This window comes from Ceratotherium simum, chromosome 18, assembly GCF_057802395.1.
Source record: "Ceratotherium simum simum isolate JZ-2026a chromosome 18, ASM5780239v1, whole genome shotgun sequence".
NCBI lineage: Eukaryota > Metazoa > Chordata > Mammalia > Perissodactyla > Rhinocerotidae > Ceratotherium > Ceratotherium simum.
This window is the reverse complement of record NC_141917.1, coordinates 51,466,357-51,487,003: the sequence shown is the minus strand read 5'-3', so window position 1 is coordinate 51,487,003 and position 20,647 is coordinate 51,466,357. Positions and strand designations below refer to the sequence as shown.

Here is a 20,647-nt window from a genome sequence, read left to right as displayed (position 1 = left end):
CTACACTTAAAAATGTTTCATGGATTTTTTTCAAATTATTACAAATATTTTTTTGTGGGTGTGTGTGAGGAAGATCAGCCCTGAGCTCACATCCATGCCAATCTTCCTCTTTTTGCTGAGGAAGACTGGCCCTGGGCTAACATCTGTGCCTATCTTCCTCCACTTTATGTGGGATGCCGCCACAGCACGGCCTGACAAGCGGTGCGTCGGTGCGCGCCCGGGATCCAAACCCGGGCCACCAGCAGCGGAGCGCGCGCACTTAACCACCACGCCACGGGGCCGGCCCTACAAACATTTTTTGTATTTTATTTGTGTTAAAAATACAAATAATGATATTGCTTTATTTTTTTTTTAACAATAAAAGGAAAAGTAATCTCCTAGAGAAAGTAAATTAAATGTTGAGGTCAAAGAAAAACTAATCCCAATGATTAAGTCAGCAAATTATTTACAGACATGTTTCTAAGGAAGATCACACACTGAGGTCAGAATTTGGTTTCACCATTTACTAGTTGTCTGACCTTTGACAAGTCCCTTAACCTTTCTACGACTCAGTTTTCTCATCTGTAAGAAGTAGATAATAAAAATAGGTAAGTTATAGGGGGATAACGAAGATTAAAATGAGAACATATGTAAAGTGCACAGAAAAGTGCCTGGCACAAGAGCAAACACTATATAATTATGTTATAATTATTAGTAGTATTTTAAAACTAGAATGGAAACATAGACAAGAGAAACAGATAATGTAATTAACTAAAATTAACTAATTTGAGTTTTTCTTTCAGTTTTCCTAGACCTTCTCTCTAGACTGTTGGTTTTCTCCCAATATCTATTCCCCCATTCTTCCTTTAAGTAATAGAATTCTCTGAGTTTTTGCTGGACACATGGTCACCTGACTACCTTTCCCAGCCTTCCTTAAAGCTAGCTGTGGCCACATGATACACAAGGGGACAATGGACTGTGGATGAGTGAAATTTCTGGGTCATCTCTTTAAAGATGCTTGTCTTGCTAGCTGTGAACTGAAGATGACAACGATGACCTTGGAAGCCAGAATACCAAGGATGGCAGAGCTGTCCTTCAGCTCTGGATCACTCACCTCTGTGCTGTTAGTTGCGAGAGAAATAAACCTTTTTTAAAAAATTGTGGTAAAACATCTACAACATAAAATATGCCATTTTAACCATTTTTAAATGTGCAATTCAGTGGCACTAACTACAGTCACACTGTTGTGCAACCATTACTTCCACTTGTTTCCAAAACTCTTACGACACCCCAAATAGAAACTTGGTAACATTAAGCAATAATTTTTCAATCTCCCCAGCCCCTCATAACCACTAACCCTTTCTGAAGAGAAATAACTTTTATCTTATTTGAGTCACTGTGCTTTAGGCTGGCTTTTGCATAGCTGTTTTTTTTTTTTTTTTTTTCCTGTGAGGGAGATCAGCCCTGAGCTAACATCCGTGCCAATCCTCCTCTTTTTGCTGAGGAAGACTGGCTCTGAGCTAACATCTATTGCCAATCCTGCTCCTTTTTTTTCCCCGCAAAGCCCCAGTAGATAGTTGTATGTCATAGTTGCACATCCTTCCAGTTGCTGTATGTGGGACGCGGCCTCAGCATGGCTGGAGAAGCGGTGCGTCGGTGCGCGCCCGGGATCTGAACCCGGGCTGCCAGTGGCGGAGCGTGCGCACTTAACCGCTAAGCCACGGGGCCGGCCCTTGCATAGCTGTTTAACCTGTACGCTAACACCCACAGAGACTGACATTAGGAATAGGGTGCTGCTATAACAAAAATGAAAAAAGTGCAGGAGTGGAAGGTGAGGACAAAGACACTGCAGGCTGAGAAGCTGGTAAGCCTCATCGTACCATGGATAACATTTGTTAAAACTATTGCTTGCCGTCACTTGGAAGGCAGGCCAATCACCTACTGAGTTTTAGCTCTAGGGGAATAGTTTGGAAAACTAATAATGTTCGTGTGTGTTTGCTGATATTTGTTGCTTTCAGAAAGATTACGTGAGAGAGATGAGCTCAAGTGAGAATTGGTCAGTCTGCAAAGACAAAAGGAAAAGAATTCTACTAATAGAGGTTCTGTCTGTGGCCCACAATCTGGGGCTTTAGATGGCTAAAAAAGCCAATTGTTCTGTACTCCTTACATCAGGAGAAAAGATTGTCACTCAGAGTTAAGCAGACTCCATTAAACTGAGGAAAAGCAGGATGGACACGATACAGGAGCTAGTATATAAGAAAAGATTAGTTAGGTTTAAGAACTATGACCACAAGTGATATTTGGGTGTAGTATTTTAACATGAATCTGATTGGAAGCAAACAGACAAGAACCCTACTAAGTTTTTAAGGGAATTTTATTACCAAAGATATGGTAAGTCTGGTGTATAAAAGCTTAGGTTATTTGATTCTTAAAGCAACCCTCAGGCTTCAAACCAGTATTAGCAGGAATCTGCTAGCAGCTGCCCAGGATATGGTCATGGAGGGTAATGGACACGAAAGAATTCCCTGCAGGCAAAACCTGAGACCATGGAGTACAATTGCTAAAGAAATTCCTGCCAGAAAGGAGACGCAAATAAGCCCAATGGGCGATCCGAGGAAATTCACCCGAGCACAGAATCCCCCCAATTGCTGCCAAACAGTTTTTGAAAATTGGTATGGGCCTGCTATGTTTCCCATTCTTTCCTTTTCCAAATGGGAGTTTTTAGTGTGGTATTCTGTTTCTAGTCTACCACTGAATGTGTGTGTTGGGGGCGAGTGGCCCAGACAACTTGTCTTCCCTTTCAGAGGCAGCTAGATGATGAGAAGCTACAACTGGGGAGGACTGTGTATCACCCAGAGATGCTGGTCTTTGAGCTCAAGGCAGTAACTGATTGGGATCTGACATATGGTGAATGGGTTCTATGTGTGGAAGAAAAGGTGCTCCTGGTGGACAGCCAGAGAGGCAGACTGTGGTGGAGCCGGCGAGCTGACTCTGAGAATTCATTTCTAATTCTAAGGCTCCCAGGTCTTCTTCTTAAAGATGCTTGCTCTGTACTTAATTTTCCCTCTCCCCAACAGGCTGGGAAATGGTGACAACTGGAATGGCCTTGGAAGTCGTCGGTTGAGGAGAGAGAGGTGCTCCCCCAGCCCTGAACTGTTGACTTGGGAGAAGAATACAACTTTTAGTTTATTAAATCCATTCTATTGTTGTCAGAACAGCATAGCCATACCAAGCAGGTTGCCAATGAGCAAGGAAAAAGCTAAAAGTCCTGTAGGTCCAAGGAATGAGAATACTCACACAAACAGGAATATTGATCTCTGAGCTGACTTCAACATTGGTAAACAAAGCAAACCCTTTTCTTTCTTTTTTTTTTTTTTTTTTAAAGATTTTATTTATTTATTTTTTCCCCCCAAAGCCCCAGTAGATAGTTGTATGTCATAGCTGCACATCCTTCTAGTTGTTGTATGTGGGACTCGGCCTCAGGATGGACGGAGAAGTGGTGCCTCGGTGCGCGCCCGGGATCCGAACCGGGGCCACCAGCATCGGAGCGTGCGCACTTAACCACCAAGCCACGGGGCCGGCCCGCAAACCCTTTTCTTAAAATCTTCCATAAAAACAAAAGAAAGACAAACATTTATAGTACCTCTTTGCACCTTGTATTAAAAGCCATTTCCATCTTCCTTCTGGTTTCAGCGATACAACATTTCTTCATGACAGGAAAGTAGTGTGGATATTTTAAGGTAATTTTATACTTGTCATCACTTGTCTTTTCTAAGCTGTCAATGAAATCATCAGGAAGAGCACCTGCAAAAAATCGTGTTCTCAGACATCAAGTTTTCCACTCATTGTTGGTTTATTTGGATGGGCATGGTGCCTTTAAGAAGCTCTAGGAATTTTGTGGAGGAAGTGAAATTCAAGTAAAATCATGACAATCCTTATAATATCGTTTTGATGTTATTGGAAGGGGGGTGGTGGTTAGAGGACAGGTGGCTTAGGAGATGGTAATTCAAATATGACTAGGCTCCGGTGCACTTGTGCAGATGGTGTTTTGATGGAGAACAGGCAGAATTAAGCCAAAAAAGATTCAGAACAGAATAACAGGAGACAAGTTCAAGTTATAATGTAGGGGACCTTGTGAGACAAAAAAAAAAATGTCAAGGTACTGCAGGCTGTTAAATACTAGTATAAGTTACCAAGAAGGATTATGAAATGTCCTCTGGACTGTCTCTAGAAATAGTATACACTCTTATTAGCCTAAAACCCAGGCGTGGTTAGGCTCTCTTTTCTGTAGAAGGGGTGGTGGGGTCTGTAGAAGGTACTGAATCATTTCTTAAAGAATTCTTTTAACTTTGATTTGGCAAACCGTGAGGTGACATTATTTGCTTAAATTATATGATTTAATTTAGAAAAATAACAAAATTTTACCAAGTTCAGCCTTGGAAAATACAAGGAAGGTATCATCCTCATTGAGGTTTTTGTTAAAGTCAATACATAGCTCACTCATTCTTTTCTTCATTGCTTTAATTTCCTGAAATGAAGATATAAATACAGGATATTAACAATAAAATGAAACTTTCATTTTTATCACTGTCAAGTAAGTTTCACTTTTATTTGAAGATTGGCTTCTGTACTCAACCCTCAGGAAGTATTTTCTTAGAGATGTGCTTGACAAAATAGTTTTTTGCAGTCTTCTATGTTGTGTCCATGAGTATCTGCATGTAACACATACAAAAAGACAACGCTGGTGATGTGCTAGAAATTAGTTGTAAACTTGTAAGAACTAAATTTGGGAGGCGTGGCCAAAGCAGAGGCTGGCACATAGTATACACACTATAAATAGCTGCTGAATGAACAAATGAATCTAGTAGTTGGTTAATAATTAGCATGTTTCTCATCTTTTCCAATTCAAAATTTTAATTTAGTAAATCAATATTCAATGCTGAAGTAAACTAAGAGATAAGAAGTGAGTAATTAATCTATGGTTGCTTTCGAAAAAAGGTTATGTCTTAGTTTTATAGAGCTTTTGCAAACTAAGGTGATTTATGGGCCCTAACATTTGTATAAAAAGCATTAGGTGGGAAACCAAAGGAAGCAATGAGAAGGAAACCACAAGAAAAAACACGAAATAGCTTTATTAACCTGTTCCACTCTTCTAAAAAGGTTAGATAATGAAATTTACATAAACCACACTGGTTCTCAAACTTGTAGCCCTGACAGAAGCATCAATATCACCTGGGAATTTGTTAGAAATGCAAATTCTTGAGACCCACACCAAACCTACTGAAACACAAATTCTCAGAGGTGGGGCCCTGTAACCAGAGCTTTAACCATCCCTCCAGGTAATTCTGATGCACACTGAATCTGAGACTGCCGACTTAACACAGACTGTGCAGTGTCATTTTTAGACACTCTGGTTGTCTCTACAAGCTTCCTTCCAACTCTCCCTGACTCTACAGAAGCTATGTAGCTTGGGTGGGACCTGATCCTATCTGAAGTTCCAGGGGTGTGACTCTACACCAGTTAGGTAATCCCATTCTCACTGCAGTAGTGACTGGTTCAGGTAACCCAGGCCTGCCATTCTCCTGACTAAAGGGGGATTCAGGATTAGGCATATGATCCAATCTGGGCCATTAAGACATGAGGGGAGGTTTGATGGGGGCTTCTCTGTGTCCTTCTGGATGGTGGGGTTTTTAGACTTCCAGCCATTTTAGTAATAAAAGGAAGCCAACCTTCCAATAACACTAACACTGAAGAAGACATAGTAGAGAAATAGATCAGGCAGCCAATGACACCACTGAGCATCTGGATCAAACTAACCTGTGAACCCCAACTATCTCTGGACCTTCCAGTTATGCAAGCAAATAAATCTCTTCTATTGTTTAAACCGTATCAACAGGGTTTTGTTAGCTGCAACCAAACACATTTCAACTAATACAGTGTTCATGCCCCAAACAGAACTGATGATTGACCAGGAAGGCAAAGGGTCAGGTAAGTGACATCAGTCACATTTCTGCTGTAACTAGGATGAAGGGGATACAAGCTGTTCCAAAGGCATTTAGGTGAGAGAAAGGTGCCCATATCTCAGTGGTGCCTTCAGGTATAGCCACCAGGCTGACAACACTTGGTTTGGTTGTCTTTCAAACTTGTTTCCAGTTCTACTGGCTGGAATTATGACCTGGAAGTAAATCATGGGTTATATTTCGTGTCCAAGAAGAATGAGTTAATTCTATAGCCAAGTTTACTTCTGAAACTGGAGGATTTGACTAACATTAGACAAAAGAAAATGTTTGAGAAGCACTTTTCAGCAGCTAATCTCTCTGTCTTTAAGGGGCATTTATTAATCATAGGGTGTTCCATTCCAGAGTGCTGGTTTTAAAGCTCTCTATTGTAAGAATTTTATGACCAGTGTCCTGTCTCTGTACGATCAATGGAGTGAGAATACAAATCATCTATTAAGACCTGGAACTAGCTATTAGACAATGTAAAACAGAGTAAGGAAAATAACCCCAGCACACATGAAACCAAGAAAATTTGGACAGGATTAAAGAACAACTAAGTTATCAGTTGTTGCCAGTCACCAGGAGGTTAGCAGGAGTTGTAGAATTTAAAACCATTGACGACCAAATACACTGTAAATAGATTTGTGTTATGCACTATATCCCATGTTACAAACATGTGTTTCCCTATTTCCTGTTTTTTGTTGTATTTATTCTTTTTTTTTCCAATAAGAAAAGGAAACATAAACTCACATTTTGTACTTGTTCTGGAAGATGGAGCCCATTCCTTTTCCCCATTTTAACTGACTTTTCCAAGTATCGTCTGGCTTCAGGTTTTATCTTCCCCAGATCACAGGTTTTCTGAAATTAAAGAGTGTGACAACTATTTCTGTTACAATAGTGCATGGGTAAATTATAAACTGTGAGGCCAAAGCAAATTTATTCATCATCTCTTTTGGGCTATGAAGCACATAGGTGATTATGAGGCAGGCCCTTTTCAAGACCTAATTTCTTTTATGCTTTAGTGAGCTTCTGCTCATTTAAAACAGAAAAATTAAATAAATAAAAGGCTAACCAGAATTGCCTTGCCTTGCATCAGAATCAAGAGTTCCTGTACCACTTGAAAGTGTGATAATAGAAACATTTGCATAATCTTATTCTGAGCATTCTCTATGACCGAGTGGTCTTTTTCACAAAACATATTCCTTATCACAAATCATCTGGATTTAATTTTCTATCATTTGCTAACCTGGTTCCACTTGAGAGGCAGGAATAGAAATAATGGGCAAATTCTACACAAATGGAGAGTAGGATTCTTTTGCCAACATACCAAACAAGGACAGCTGGATAAAACCCCAGCAAAAGGCTTCCAACACTTCAGAAATACCCTACTGTCATTTGGCAAGAGAGATCAAGGGACTACAGCATATGAACAAGTATCTGGGGACAATGAGTCAGCACTGCATGAAGAGGAGGAAAGCTGAATAGTAGACTTGAACCCGCAGGCAGCAGCACAAGCAACACTCCTCAAAAGAACGGAGGGCCCTGGAGGAGAACGGAAAATTCCCTTGGCCATAGCAAGGTAATAAAAACACCAGATGTTTCTTCAAAACCGGTGGCAGAATATACATGGCACATCTTGATGGCTGGTCAGTTTGTGGTCCCTGGGAGGAAAAGGACTCCAGACAGACTCAACAGGCATAACGGATTCAGTCTGGCTGAGAGCCAGAGAGGGACTTCTGTCTCTAGAGCCTTAGAGGCCCACCATTGGTTGCACTCTCTCTCCATGAAAGACCTGGGTTGTCCATCCCTGTGACCTTTACATTTTCCCAACTAATTAGATCTTGAGAAGAACTGTGTTTAGCTTTAGAGCCTGAATTTTAGATTGTTGGTGCAGGTTCTTGCTGCCATAATTCTGTAATTCTTTACATTTTGTTACGGCAGGTAAATAGAGTTGTATTTTAACTGAGGGTACTACTTAATACAACAATCTGTATCTCACTTTGCCTACCAATGAAAAATTTTATGTTGTCATACTAAAGCACTTGTTGTGCATACATTACCCACAGTAATGAGTTTATTTCCTCTGAGTTTATTCTCAGTGGAGGCAAAGAACAGTTAGACTCCTTTTTCCACAATAACCTCCTTTATGTCCGCAGAGAATTTCTGAGTCTGCTGGCATGACCGGAGTTGGAGCCCTCCCTAGCTGGTACTGGCAGACACTGGGATCCCAGCAGCAGGTGCCTGCAGTGGGAAGAAACCCAGAATGGGCAGGGAGATAACTGGGCTCTGGGCTGGTTCCCTCAGAGATGGCCAGCAGTTCAAACCACAGCGTTCATGCAGATGTGATTAACCTTGGTTGATCAAGGCTGGCTTTAACAGTGCCAGGAAGTCTGTCCTGAGGTGTGGGGCATGGCAACAGGAGTCTCTAGACAGTACAATACTTGAAGTTGTAAGGTTGGGGAGAATCTAGGCAGTAGCTATGTGTAGCAGGGGGAGAGGAAAAAAATCCCTGGTGAGAAAGGCCTGGCAAGAGCTGGATAAGTTGTGAAAGATCCAAGCACGCAGGTTGAGATTCAGAGCAGAGGGCCTTCCCAGCAGGGCAGAGAACCATGGCAGAAGCCAGGCACAAAGCCGCACAGCAGTGTGGGTACCTGGGTCCCCGGGGTTCACCCGGTCACAGTTGGCCTTGAGCTTAGGACAGACTTCATCACAAGTCCCCCCAGCTGAGGTGAGCAGAACTCTTACTCTACATCATGCTTGAGCAGGATGGGCTCTCACATTAGGTGGGCCTGGACTTGTCATGTCTGGGAGGAGCAGGGCTGCTACTTCATAAAGTCTGGAAGTATCCCCAGCACAGTAAACTCAAAACTCGTGGTCTAGGTTAGGTAAAACTACTTGCTCCCCAAATAGGTAATACAAGTGTAAACAGGTAGCAGGATGTTCTGAGAAAAATCAGCCCTGAATTAGGTCTAATTAAAATATGACTAATTATCTGTACCGAAATATTTGACTTTCCACAAAAATGACACTTAACAAAAATATGACTCAATTATAACCAGACACCCTTTGCTAGTCAGACTCTGAGGTCTTGGGAAATCTCTGGAGGTCTCTGGTAGGAGTAAGGCACTTCTAAAATGTGCTTCTAAAGCACATTCCTATCCCAGAGCTGATCATAATATTATTCTCCCTCCCAGTCTCCAGGCAAGGTCAGAGTCACTGCCCAAGGATTTTCTGAGAGAGAATCAGCAAACACTTGTAGACTGCTCTGCTGTAGTTGCACCTTCCTTCCTGAACAAGAATTGAATCCCCCTGAATCTGAACCAGGTCTCAGGTCTCTTTGGGTGAAGTTTCTCCTCTTCGGGGGTGGGGCAGTGCGATGGGGTGGGGGTGGGGCTAAAGTTCTCTGAAATAATTTTCCAATTTATATAATCTGACAGCAGGGGCTCTTATTTTCATCTCTGTGGTGACAAGAGTTAGTTTGCCCCTAACTTCCTTCTGTAAAAAAAAGCTTTTATATAAAGTGTGAACACACACACATTCTTTTTTTTTTAGCATTTCTTTTTTTATTTAATTATTTATTTATTTGTTTATTTAGTGAGAAGGATTGGCCCTGAGCTAACATCTGTTGCCAATCTTCCTCTTTTTGCTTGAGGAAGATTGTCCCCGAACCAACATCTGTGCTCATCTTCCTCTACTTTGCATGCGGGATGCCGCCACACCATGTGTTTGATGAGTGGTGTGTAGGTCTGCACCTGGGATCCGAACCCCCGAACCCCAGGCTGCCGAAGCAGAGCATGAGAGCTTAACCACTACGCCACCAGACCGGCCCCCCACACATGTTCTTATGTGTATGCTTGTATACTCATTTTACAGATAAGTTAAATGATCTTCCCAAGATCACACACAGCTATTTAGTCATAAAAATGGGGATAGAAATAAATTCTTCAAATTCTTAGTTTAGTATTTTCCCCAATATGCCATACTACTACATTACCATCCTTAATTCATGATCTATTCTTCAAAAATTTTTAATTTCTCTCAAATCATCTCCACCTTTTGTCCCATGACTTTGTCCTTTTCTTCACAACACCTTCACATTTTCAGTTTATGAAATACGTAAATAAAAACTTATTTCAAAGGGAGTTCTCACACGCTGCTGGTGGGAATGTAAACTGGTAAAGCCACTACGGAAAGCAGTATGGCGATTCCTGAAAAAATTAAGAATAGAACTTCCACAGGATCCAGCTATTCCACTTCTAGGTATTTTTCCAAAGAACACGAAAACACTAATTCAAAAAAATATATGCACTCCTACGTTCATTGCAGCATTATTCACAATAGCCAAGACTTGGAAACAACCTAAATGCCCATCAACAGATGAATGGATAAAGAAGATGTGGTATGTATATACAATGGGCTACTACTCAGCCATAAAAAAAGATGAAGTTTTGCCATTTGTGACAACATGGATGGACCATGAGGGCATTGTGCTAAGTGAAGTAAGTCAGATGGAGAAAGCCAAATACCATATGATTTCACTCACATACGGAAGATAAAACAACAACAAACAGAGAATAGATTGGTGGTTACCAGAGGGGAAGGGGGGAAGGGGAAGGGCAAAAGGGGTAAAAGGGTACATGTGTATGGTGACAGATGGTATTTAGACTTCAGGTGGTGAACACAACATAGTCTACACAGAAATTGAAATATAATCATGTACACCTGAAATTTATATAATGTTATAAACCAATGTTACCTCAATTAAAAAAAATTATTTCAGGGGCTGGCCCCCTGGCTTAGTGGTTAAGTGCACGCGCTCCGCTACTGGCGGCCTGGGTTCGGATCCCGGGCATGCACCAATGCAACGCTTGTCCAGCCATGCTGAGGTGGCGTCCCACGTACAGCAACTAGAAGGATGTGCAACTATGACGTACAACTATCTGCTGGGGGTTTGGGGAGAAAAGGGAAAAAAGGGAGGAGTATTGGCAATAGATGTCAGCTCAGGGCTGGTCTTCCTCAGCAAAAAGGAGGATTGGCATGGATGTTAGCTCAGGGCTTATCTTGCTCCCAAAAAAAAAAAAAATTATTTCAGTGGGGTTTGCTGAACTGTGTCTACAAAGTAGAAATTACAATGTTGCTAAAAGAACTCTGAAGATTAAATAGTATATTCCTCTGAATATGATTTAGAAAAACTGATCCATAAGTTTTGAATATGCTACAGAAATATAAGACAGAGTATAATATAGATACTATTGCAAAAGCTAAAATAGAGGTATAACATTTAATTAAATGTGTTATATTTGCAGTTTCATTTCATTTTTTCAGTTGTTTTCAACCAGTTATATTTACTGTTAGGTTTCTCTCCCACTATCCTGCAGAGGACATTCTTAGGCAGCTGCCTGCACTCCTGGACAGGAGGGCTGCAGAAAGGCCTGCGTGCTGACTAAGTGGACATACCATCACACGGTTCTCCGCTTTGGTGTGAGCCACAGGCAGAGTGAGGACACTGGGAGGGGATCCACACTGCATGAAGACACTTTTTAACGGGGGCTAGTCTAGTTCCATTCAACATACATTTCCTGAGCTCCTATTTATGCCAGGTGCTAGGGAAACAGATGAATATCCTCAAGGTGCTTTAAGTGATATGAAGGAAAAAAAGATACATTAGCAGATAACGTCAATATCATGTAGTGAGTGAAAAGAGAGGTAAGCACTTGAGAAGCACAAAAGAGGGGCGCCTGGCTAATGGGGAAACTAAGGCAAGGTAGTTGATGCTTTATGTCGGGTCTCTAGGCTTTTACAAGCCTGACAAAGTTACAAGTTTCAGTATTGATTATTACCAATGACTAGACTCACACATTTCAAAATCAAGAAGGAATGGTTAAGGGAATTACCATTACCATGCTGAATTTTGGACACAGTTTTTCCTTTTCTTTTCTTTTTTCTTCTTTTTTTTTGGCCATGGTTTTAAGGCACTAGTTCTTGTATTTTAGTTGGCACTAGGCCTCCATGGCTGGTAGAGTAGATCACATAATGCTTAAAAGCATCTTTACTTAATCCTATGACCTATTCATTTACACTGCAACATTAAAATTTTTCTGTTTAAATCACTAATTGGCTAAGATGAACTGGCAAGACCAAAGCCCACAGCTCTGAAAAAAATATAAACAATATTACAACAGATAACTGTATTTCTCAATCTAGCTTGCATAATTCGACTTTATTTCACTAAAGAATCTCTCTTCTGTACTTATTACTTAGCAAGCCACTGGAATAAAACATTGTATGTCTGGATTGTTTTCACATGAAGATACTGTATATTTTTCTCACCAACATGGCTTGAAAGAGGGTCTATGAAACTTTCTTTGATCTTTGCTGGCTTTTTAGCCAACGACTGAGAAACCTTTGTCAGGACTGGGAAACACCAAGACCTGTGGCCATCACTGTTGGCTTTTGATACCTGGACATTTTTTAGATGAAGTGTTAAGGAAATGCTTGTTTTATTTCTTTTTCTTTTTTTCTTCTGGTAGAATTAGGATACATCTAATATGTTACATGTCCACTTATAAAAAGGGATACCTCACAAGATTGGTATAAAAGTTAAATTAGATAAGTAAACTGCTATACAAATGTCCAGTGGTGTTACTAGCCACACATTGGGAAGGAGGTAGGAATGCACAGTGGTTAGTCTCATGCTCTTTTATAATTTCATCCACAAATTACTTATTTGGGAGGTTTTGAAACATGACTGCAAATTAGTTGATACTCCCTAAACTGAGATGCAGTGTCCCTTGAATCCAGGCAGATAGCAGTGACTAGCCAATCAATACAGTATGGCAGAAGTGATACTACGTGACTTCTGAGACAGGTGATAAAATGCAATGCAGTTTCTGTGTAGTTTGTTGGAACACCCGCGTGGGAGCCCTCAGTCTCCATGAAAGAAGTCTTACCACCCCGATGCCACCATGCTGTGGGGAAACCCAAATGAGCCCACATAAAGAGACTACGCGGAGATACCTGAGACGACACGAAGAGAGAGATGCCTGACTACCCCCTACACCCTTCAGCTGCAGCCACCACTGCCTGAAACCACATGCCAGATTCCAAGAACTACCCAACTGATTCCTCTCCGAATTCTTGGTCCACAAAGACTGTGAGAGAAAATAAAATGATTGTTGCTATTTTCACTCACTAAGTTTTGGAGTAATATGTTATACATTAATAAATAACTGGAACACTTATTAAGAACAGATTTTGCATAAAGAACTGTGAAAAGTAATTTCACATTTCTATTCATCAATCCTAAGTGAAAAATAACATGAGAGCTAAAATAACATTTTATATCCAACTAAGATAATGCTATACTTGATTATTGTCTATATTGGTCGTATCTTGAGGCCTCAATATTATTCAGAGCACCCTCATTTTAGTAGAGCATGCCTGAAATTACTGACTTCACATAAATTTAAGACCCTATTATTCAGCTTGATGAAGGCTCTATGGGTTATACATGGTTGCGCTATTTTAATATAGTGTTACAGAGAAAAATAAACAGAATATTTAGATATACCTAACCTTGTCCTTCAAGTATGAATGAGATTTATCATTTATTAAAGTGACCAACTCTAGCAGAAAACTGATACTGATAGTTCTATATTTTAAAAATACTGCCTAAATAAACATAACTATTTGTTAAGGAAGGTGTTCAAAGGTAACAAAATTCATCAAAAAAGCTCCAATGCATAAACACAATAGTTATTTTTTTTTTATTCTGATGTAGTCTTAACAGACATTGCAAAAAGCCCCTAAAAATGTTCACACAATAATCGCCGTGTATGAGAATAATTACTTCTTTGGAAAGAGGAAAAATCATGGAACCAATATGAAACTACTGTAAATTATTATGATAAAACCCTGAAGTGAACCAGCCCAAACAAATGAACAACTCTGACGAATGCACTGGTGTTTGTCAGGTAACCACAGTATGCCAACCTACTGTCTAGTCTATTATACAGGCAGCCATTTGTTCCCAAATTTACTGGGATCAGTCCCTGATATACACAAAATTTAAAAGTATAACAAAGAAATATAACGTGACAAACATCTCATATCTTGATAACATTCATAAGAATCAGAGAAGGTGGAATAGTAACAAAAAACATTAGAATTGATTAATAACATTAAGATTGCAATACATTTTGAGGCTAGAAAATCCCAAATGAGAACTTAGAAGTCAGGATGAAAACGGAATTAATCAAAGGAAATTAGAAATTCTGGGGAAAAGTTCTAAAATACTATATAATATACAGCTAGAAAGGAAATTAGATTATTTTGGGATGAAACAAAAATAGGAGACAATAAGGGCCATGATTTGAATCACACAGAATAATAAGTGGGGCCAAAAGGAGAAAAGAGAACAATTTAACTAATAAAGAAGAAACATAAAGTTATTTTAATTTGTATTATTTTTATAGTGCCAAAGATGAACAATTGTGAACCACACAGATGAATATAAATTACAGGGTGAAAAATGCTTGCCTGAGAGAATAGATAGCAAGTATATCTTATGTGTCTAAATAAAATCTTGATCACATATTTTATAGTGAGTTACAAATAAGACATTTGAAATAAAACTGCTTTTTTATTTTAACTCGTCATAATTTGCTAAAAGAAACAAAAACTTTGAGATTTTGCATAAAGAAACATGCAAAATTAAACAAAAATGACTGTGATTGTAAAACATTACTTGTTTTCCAAATAAATTGCTGAGTGTCATGAAAATAAAATTCAGGGGCCAGCCCAGTGGTGTAGTGGTTAGGGTCATGTGCTCCGCTTCTGCAGCCTGGGGTTCACAGGTTCGGATACTGGGTGCAGACCTACACACCGCTCCTCAGGCCATGTTGTGGCGGCATCCCACATACAAAACAGAGAAAGACTAGCACAGATGTTAGCTCAGGGACAATCTTCCTCAAGCAAAAAGAGGAAGCTTGGCAACAGATGTTAGCTCAGGGCCAATCTTCTTCACACACACACAAAAAAATTCAGAGCAAAGACATGATGAAAATCCCAAGAAGCAAATGAACATCAGTGATGAAGAGATTAAAAACACTCAAGGCAGACCCACCTAGAACATTCATTATCCATAATTTCCATGAGTCCTAAAAATTATAAGGATGACACACAGAAATGACTCAAGCATGCAGCATCAATGGTATGTCATCAATATGATGGGCCAAAACCATATGACATTTATAGATAAACAAACTCAAGTCCATTTGCTTCTAGTTGATCTGATCTAATATAAACCTTGAAACATTTTGAAAATTCAAAGAGGTTTTTACATTTAACCATTAAGTTCATGATGGTTAAAATGCCTTAGATTTATAGACATACACTCTTTTACACTTCGTCTTTAATTTTAAGCGAATGTAATTAGCAACTCAACATAAACCTAAGTGGTATAATATAACATTACATAACACTATAATATGCCCATCATTATAATAATTAGAAAAAAAAATCTAGGAACATTCAAATACTTTTTATTGTTGGTCAAAGGTTTTTACTTTTTTATTGTAGATTTTTTTCCTTTTAAAGGGATTTATAACATCATTTACCTGTAAATGAACAATTCTCAGAAATATATCTTCTCTCATGCTCATCTCGATATCAAAACGAGAAAGTCTTTTGTCCGCTTCTGTACTTGCTGCCCGTACTTCTCTGTCAGAGGAGACGTGCTGGGGAAAGTCCAGCATGGTTCGTTCCACTGTTGACAGAGGAAAGAGCTATAAGGGCTCATCCAATCAGTATTAAGAAAAATACCTCTCACCTAGATGAATGATTACCCCAATATAAGTTTTCCATTTTATACTTTCTGTAAAAGTTCCTAAGGTTCTCAAGAAACAGCATCTAATGCAGAACTTGGTTGTTCCAGTGGCATTATTAGGAACAATAAGGGTGTGCACTGAGCACTTATCAAAGTATGTTTAGGGTGTAATTTATTAACTAGGAATGTAGAAAGATAAAGACATAGTTCTTAGACTGAGGCATTTTTACAGTCTGGGGAGTCGGGGGTACAGAACAGTACACGAAAAATAAAACGAACAATACAGGACAGAGCAGCTTTGTTGTTAGATGAATGGGATAAGTAGCTCAAAGGCAGCAATCCCAAGGCCGGAGCACTACGTAATGCCTTATGGAGAAGGCTGGGCCTTAGAGGACGGCGAGGTAAGGGGAAGAGCTCGGTAGCGGGCTGGAGAAGTAGAGGTTGCCAGCATGGGGACTGGCGGAGGCAGAGCATGTTTAAGAAACAAGCAGACCAATTTAGTGGGATGGGGTTTGTTCAGAGTAGAAAAGTTCTTAACCTTTACTACAGACTCCTTAGAGAATCGAATCCAAGTTATGGACTCTTCCCCCAAATGTAAACATTCATAGAAACATAAGAAGCTCCATGCAATTTCAGAAGGTTCCCAGCAATCTCAGTGGACTCATTCAGTAAGCAGCTGAATATTGGGGCTATTCCTGTTAAATGATGGTGGTATTGTAGTCCACTCTCACTTTCACATATTAAAGTTGGTTCTTGGGTTTTTCATTTGTATTTTGACTTTAATTAAATTAGGCAAAAATCTGATGTCAGTGAAACAATCCATACTATAGAAAAAAATGAGTATGGTTTATAGTGATGGTTGTGGTTATGCTGTGACAGTGAACACATTTTTATTTTATTATCTTTAGTACTTTGAAGGTATTGTAAACAAGTAAAACTTACACACGTGATATTTGTGTATACACATGTGTAAACAGTAGAACTATCCTTTACATACCAAGAAATTGTCCAGTTAAACAAGCTGCCTCTCTCGTATCTGTCCCCTTAAAACATTGTTACAAATAAAGCTGTAAAAAAAATTGCTACAAATATCTGAATAAATTCATAACGTGTGTTTTAAGAAATCAAATTAGATAATTATTCCTTTAGGATTTAATATATAATTTGATGTCCCTTGATTAAAGAAAAAATGCAACAGAAGATTTAAAATTTAATACATACAGCACTTGTTTAAGTGATAGAGTTAACTATACAGTTACAATTTGTTTACTTTTTAAAATTAGCTCAAAAAGATACTAAGAAGGAATCAAAATTGCTCAAGAACTTAAATGAGCAGAATAAAATGCAGGAGCCTAAAACTGAAAACATATTCTTAAACAAAGAAACTGAAAACCATTTCCTTCCTTACTTTGCCACAAAGACCTGAAACCAGACTTATGCTCTCACTGCCAAACTATAAATAACACTGATGCCCAGCACCTGACACTAGACAAATGGGCGTTTAACAGCTATAGCAAGAGGCAGAATGAACTCTGAGAAAATATACAGATAAGAGAAAGTTAGTTCTTAAAAATTGATTCCTAAACTCAAAATTTTTATGATTAATCCAAAAAGACAAATTTATGGGGTAGCAAGAACAAATATCACAAAACTAAAAGTATATTTAAAAGATGTAGTATTGAGGAAAATACAGAATTTAAGATAATTCTTTTTCTTATGAAAAAGAATTCTTTTATTTGTTTTTTGCCCACTGATTTTTACATTTGTTAAACATAAGTTACCAGGCTGGCACACCGTCTTGGCCTTAAGTGACCGAAGAATGAGTGAGTATCTGAACCAAGGAGAAACCATGTGCAGGGGGGAGATGCACACGAAATTGCCTGCTGAGAAAGCTCTACTAAATGGGGACCAACTCCATCCCTTTGACTTTAACTAACTAGATCTTTTTGGGTTTTTTTGTTTTATTGATGTCATAATAGTTTACAACATTGTGAGATTCCAGTTGTACATTATTGTTTGTCAGTCACCATATAAATGCTCCCCTTCACCCCTTGAGCCCACCCCCAACTCCCTTCCCCCTGGTAACCACCAAACGGTTCTGTCTGCGTGTTAGTTTATATTCCACATACGAGTGAAGTCATACAGTGTTTGTCTTTCTCTGTCTGGCTTATTTCACTTAACATAATACCCTCCAAGTCCATCCATGTTGTTGCAAATGGGACGATTTTGTCTTTTTTATGGCTGAGTAGTATTCCATTGTATATATATACACCACATCTTCTTTATCCAATCATCTATCGATGGACACTTGGGTTGCTTCCACTTCTTGGCTATAGTCAATAATGCTGTGATGAACATAGGGGTGCATAAGCCTCTTTGGATTGTTGATTCAAGTTCTTTGGATAAATACCCAGAAGTAGGATAGCTGGATCATAAAATATTTCTATTTTTAATTTTTTGAGGAATCTCCATACTGTTTTCCATAGAGGCTGCACCAGTGTGCATTCCCACCAGCAGTGAATGAGGGTTCCCTTTTCTCCACATCCTCTCCAACATTTATTATTTTTTGTCTTGGTGATTATAGCCATTCTCACTGTGTAAGGTGATATCTTAGTGTAGTCTCGATTTGCATTTCCCTGATGATTAGTGACATTGAACATCTTTTCATATGCCTAATGGCCATCTGTATATCTGCCTTGGAAAAACGTCTGTTCATATCCTCTGCCTATTTTTTGATTGGGTTATTTTTTTGTTGTTCAGTTGTATGAGTTCTTTATATATTATGGTGATTAACCCCTTGTCGGATATATGATTTGCAACTATCTTTTCCCAGCTGGTGGGTTGTCTTTTCATTTTGATCCTGGTTTCCTTTGCCTTGTAGAAGCTTTTTAGTCTGATGAAGTCCCACTTGTTTATTTTTGGTTTCCCTTATCCAAGTAGACAGGGAATTCGAAAAGATCCCTCTAAGACCGATGTCAAAGAGTGTTCTGCCTATATTTTGTTCTAGGAGTTTTATGGTTTCAGGTCTTACCTTCAAGTCTTTGATCCATTTTGAGTTAATTTTTGTGTACGGTGAAAGATAATGGTCTACTTTCATTATTTGCATGTGGCTGTCCAGTTTTCCCAGCACCATTTGTTGAAGAGACTTTCCTTTCTCCGTTCTATGTTCTTAGCTCCTTTGTCGAAGATTAGCTGTCCATAGGTGTGTGGTTTTATTTCTGGACTTCAATTCTGTTCCATTGATCTGTGTGTCTGTTTTTGTACCACTACTGTGCTGTGTTGATTATTATAGCTTTGTAGTACATTTTGAATTATAGCTTTGTAGTATATTTCGATTGTGATGCCTCCAGCTTTGTTCTTTTTTCTCAGGATTGCTTTAGCTATTTGGGGTCTTTTGTTGCCCCATATGAATTTTAGGATTCTTTGTTCTATTTCCACAAAGAATGTCACCGGGATTCTGATTGGGATTGCAGTGAATCTGTAGATTGCTTTAGGTAGCGTGGACACTTTAACTATGTTTATTCTTCCAATCCATGTGCATGGGATATCTTTCCATTTCTTTATGTCATCATCGATTTCTTTCAATAATGTCTTATACTTTTCATTGTATAGGTCTTTCACCTCCTTGGTTAAATTTGTTTGAAGATATTTTATTCTTTTTGTTGCAATTGTAAACAGGATTATATTCTTGAGTTCTCTGTTGTGTCGTGATTATAGAAATGCAACTGATTTTCTAAGTTGATTTTGTACCCTGCAACTTTGCTGTAGTTGTTGATTAATTCTAATAGTTTCACGATGGATTCTTTAGGGTTTTCTATATATAAAATCATGTCATCACGGCAAGAGTTTCACTTCCTCATTGCCTATTTGGATTCCTTTTATTCCTTTGTCTTGCCTAATTGCTCTGGCCAGAATCTCCAGTACTATGTTGAATAAGAGTGGTAAGGGTGGGCACCCTTGCCTTTTTCCTGTTCTCAGAGGGATGGCTTTCAGTTTTTCCCTGTTGAGTATGATCCTGGCTTTGGGTTTGTCATATATGGCCTTTATCCTGTTGAGGTACTTTCCTTCTATACCCATTTTGTTGAGAGTTTTTATCACAAATGGATGTTGGATCTTGTCAAATGCTTTCTCTGCATCTATTGAGATGATCATATGGTTTTTATTCCTCATTTTGTTCATGTGGTGTATCACACCAATTGATTTGCGGATGTTGAACCATCCCTGTGTCCCTGGTATAAATCCCACTTGATCATGGTTTATGATCTTTCTAATGTATTGCTGAATTTGGTTTGCCAATATTTTGTTGAGGATTTTTGCATCTATGTTCATTAGCGATATTACCCTGTAATTTTCCTTCTTTGTATTGTCCTTGTCTGGCTTTGATATCAGAGTGATGTTGCCCTCATAGAATGTGTTAGTAAGTGTTCCATCTTCCTCTATTTTTTGGAATAGTTTGAGAAGGATAGGTATTAAATCTTCTTTGAATGTTTGGTAAAATTCTCCAGAGAAGCCATCTGGTCCTGGACTTTTATTTTTTGGGAGGTTTTTGATTACTGTTTCAATCTCTTTACTTGTGATTGGTCTATGCATATTCTCTATTTCTTCTTGATTCAGTTTTGGGAGGTTGTATGAGTCTAAGAATTTATCCATTTCTTCTAGATTGTCCAATTTGTTGGCATATAGTTTTTCACAGTATTCTCTTACAATCCTTTGTATTTCTGTGGTATCCACTGTGATTTCTCCTCTTTCATTTCTAATTTTATTTATTTGAGTTTTCTCTCTTTTTTTCTTGGTGAGTCTGGCTAAGGGTTTGTCAGTTTTGTTTATCTTCTCAAAGAACCAA

The 20,647-nt window shown here is 38.9% G+C and overlaps 1 protein-coding gene across 3 annotated transcripts in view; it reads right to left on the bottom strand.

The window, feature by feature from the left end:
• NLN (neurolysin) overlaps positions 1 to 20,647 on the bottom strand; it is a 90,577-nt gene that overhangs the window by 38,156 nt on the left and 31,774 nt on the right. For all 3 annotated transcript variants that reach the window (XM_014781670.2, XM_087443332.1, XM_087443333.1), the window contains exons 3-6: positions 15,596 to 15,744; positions 6,729 to 6,836; positions 4,405 to 4,507; positions 3,623 to 3,783 (exon numbers count right to left, since the gene is read on the bottom strand). In XM_014781670.2, the coding sequence (XP_014637156.2) occupies positions 3,623 to 3,783; positions 4,405 to 4,507; positions 6,729 to 6,836; positions 15,596 to 15,744 (521 nt within the window). The remainder of the gene's footprint in view (positions 1 to 3,622; positions 3,784 to 4,404; positions 4,508 to 6,728; positions 6,837 to 15,595; positions 15,745 to 20,647) is intronic.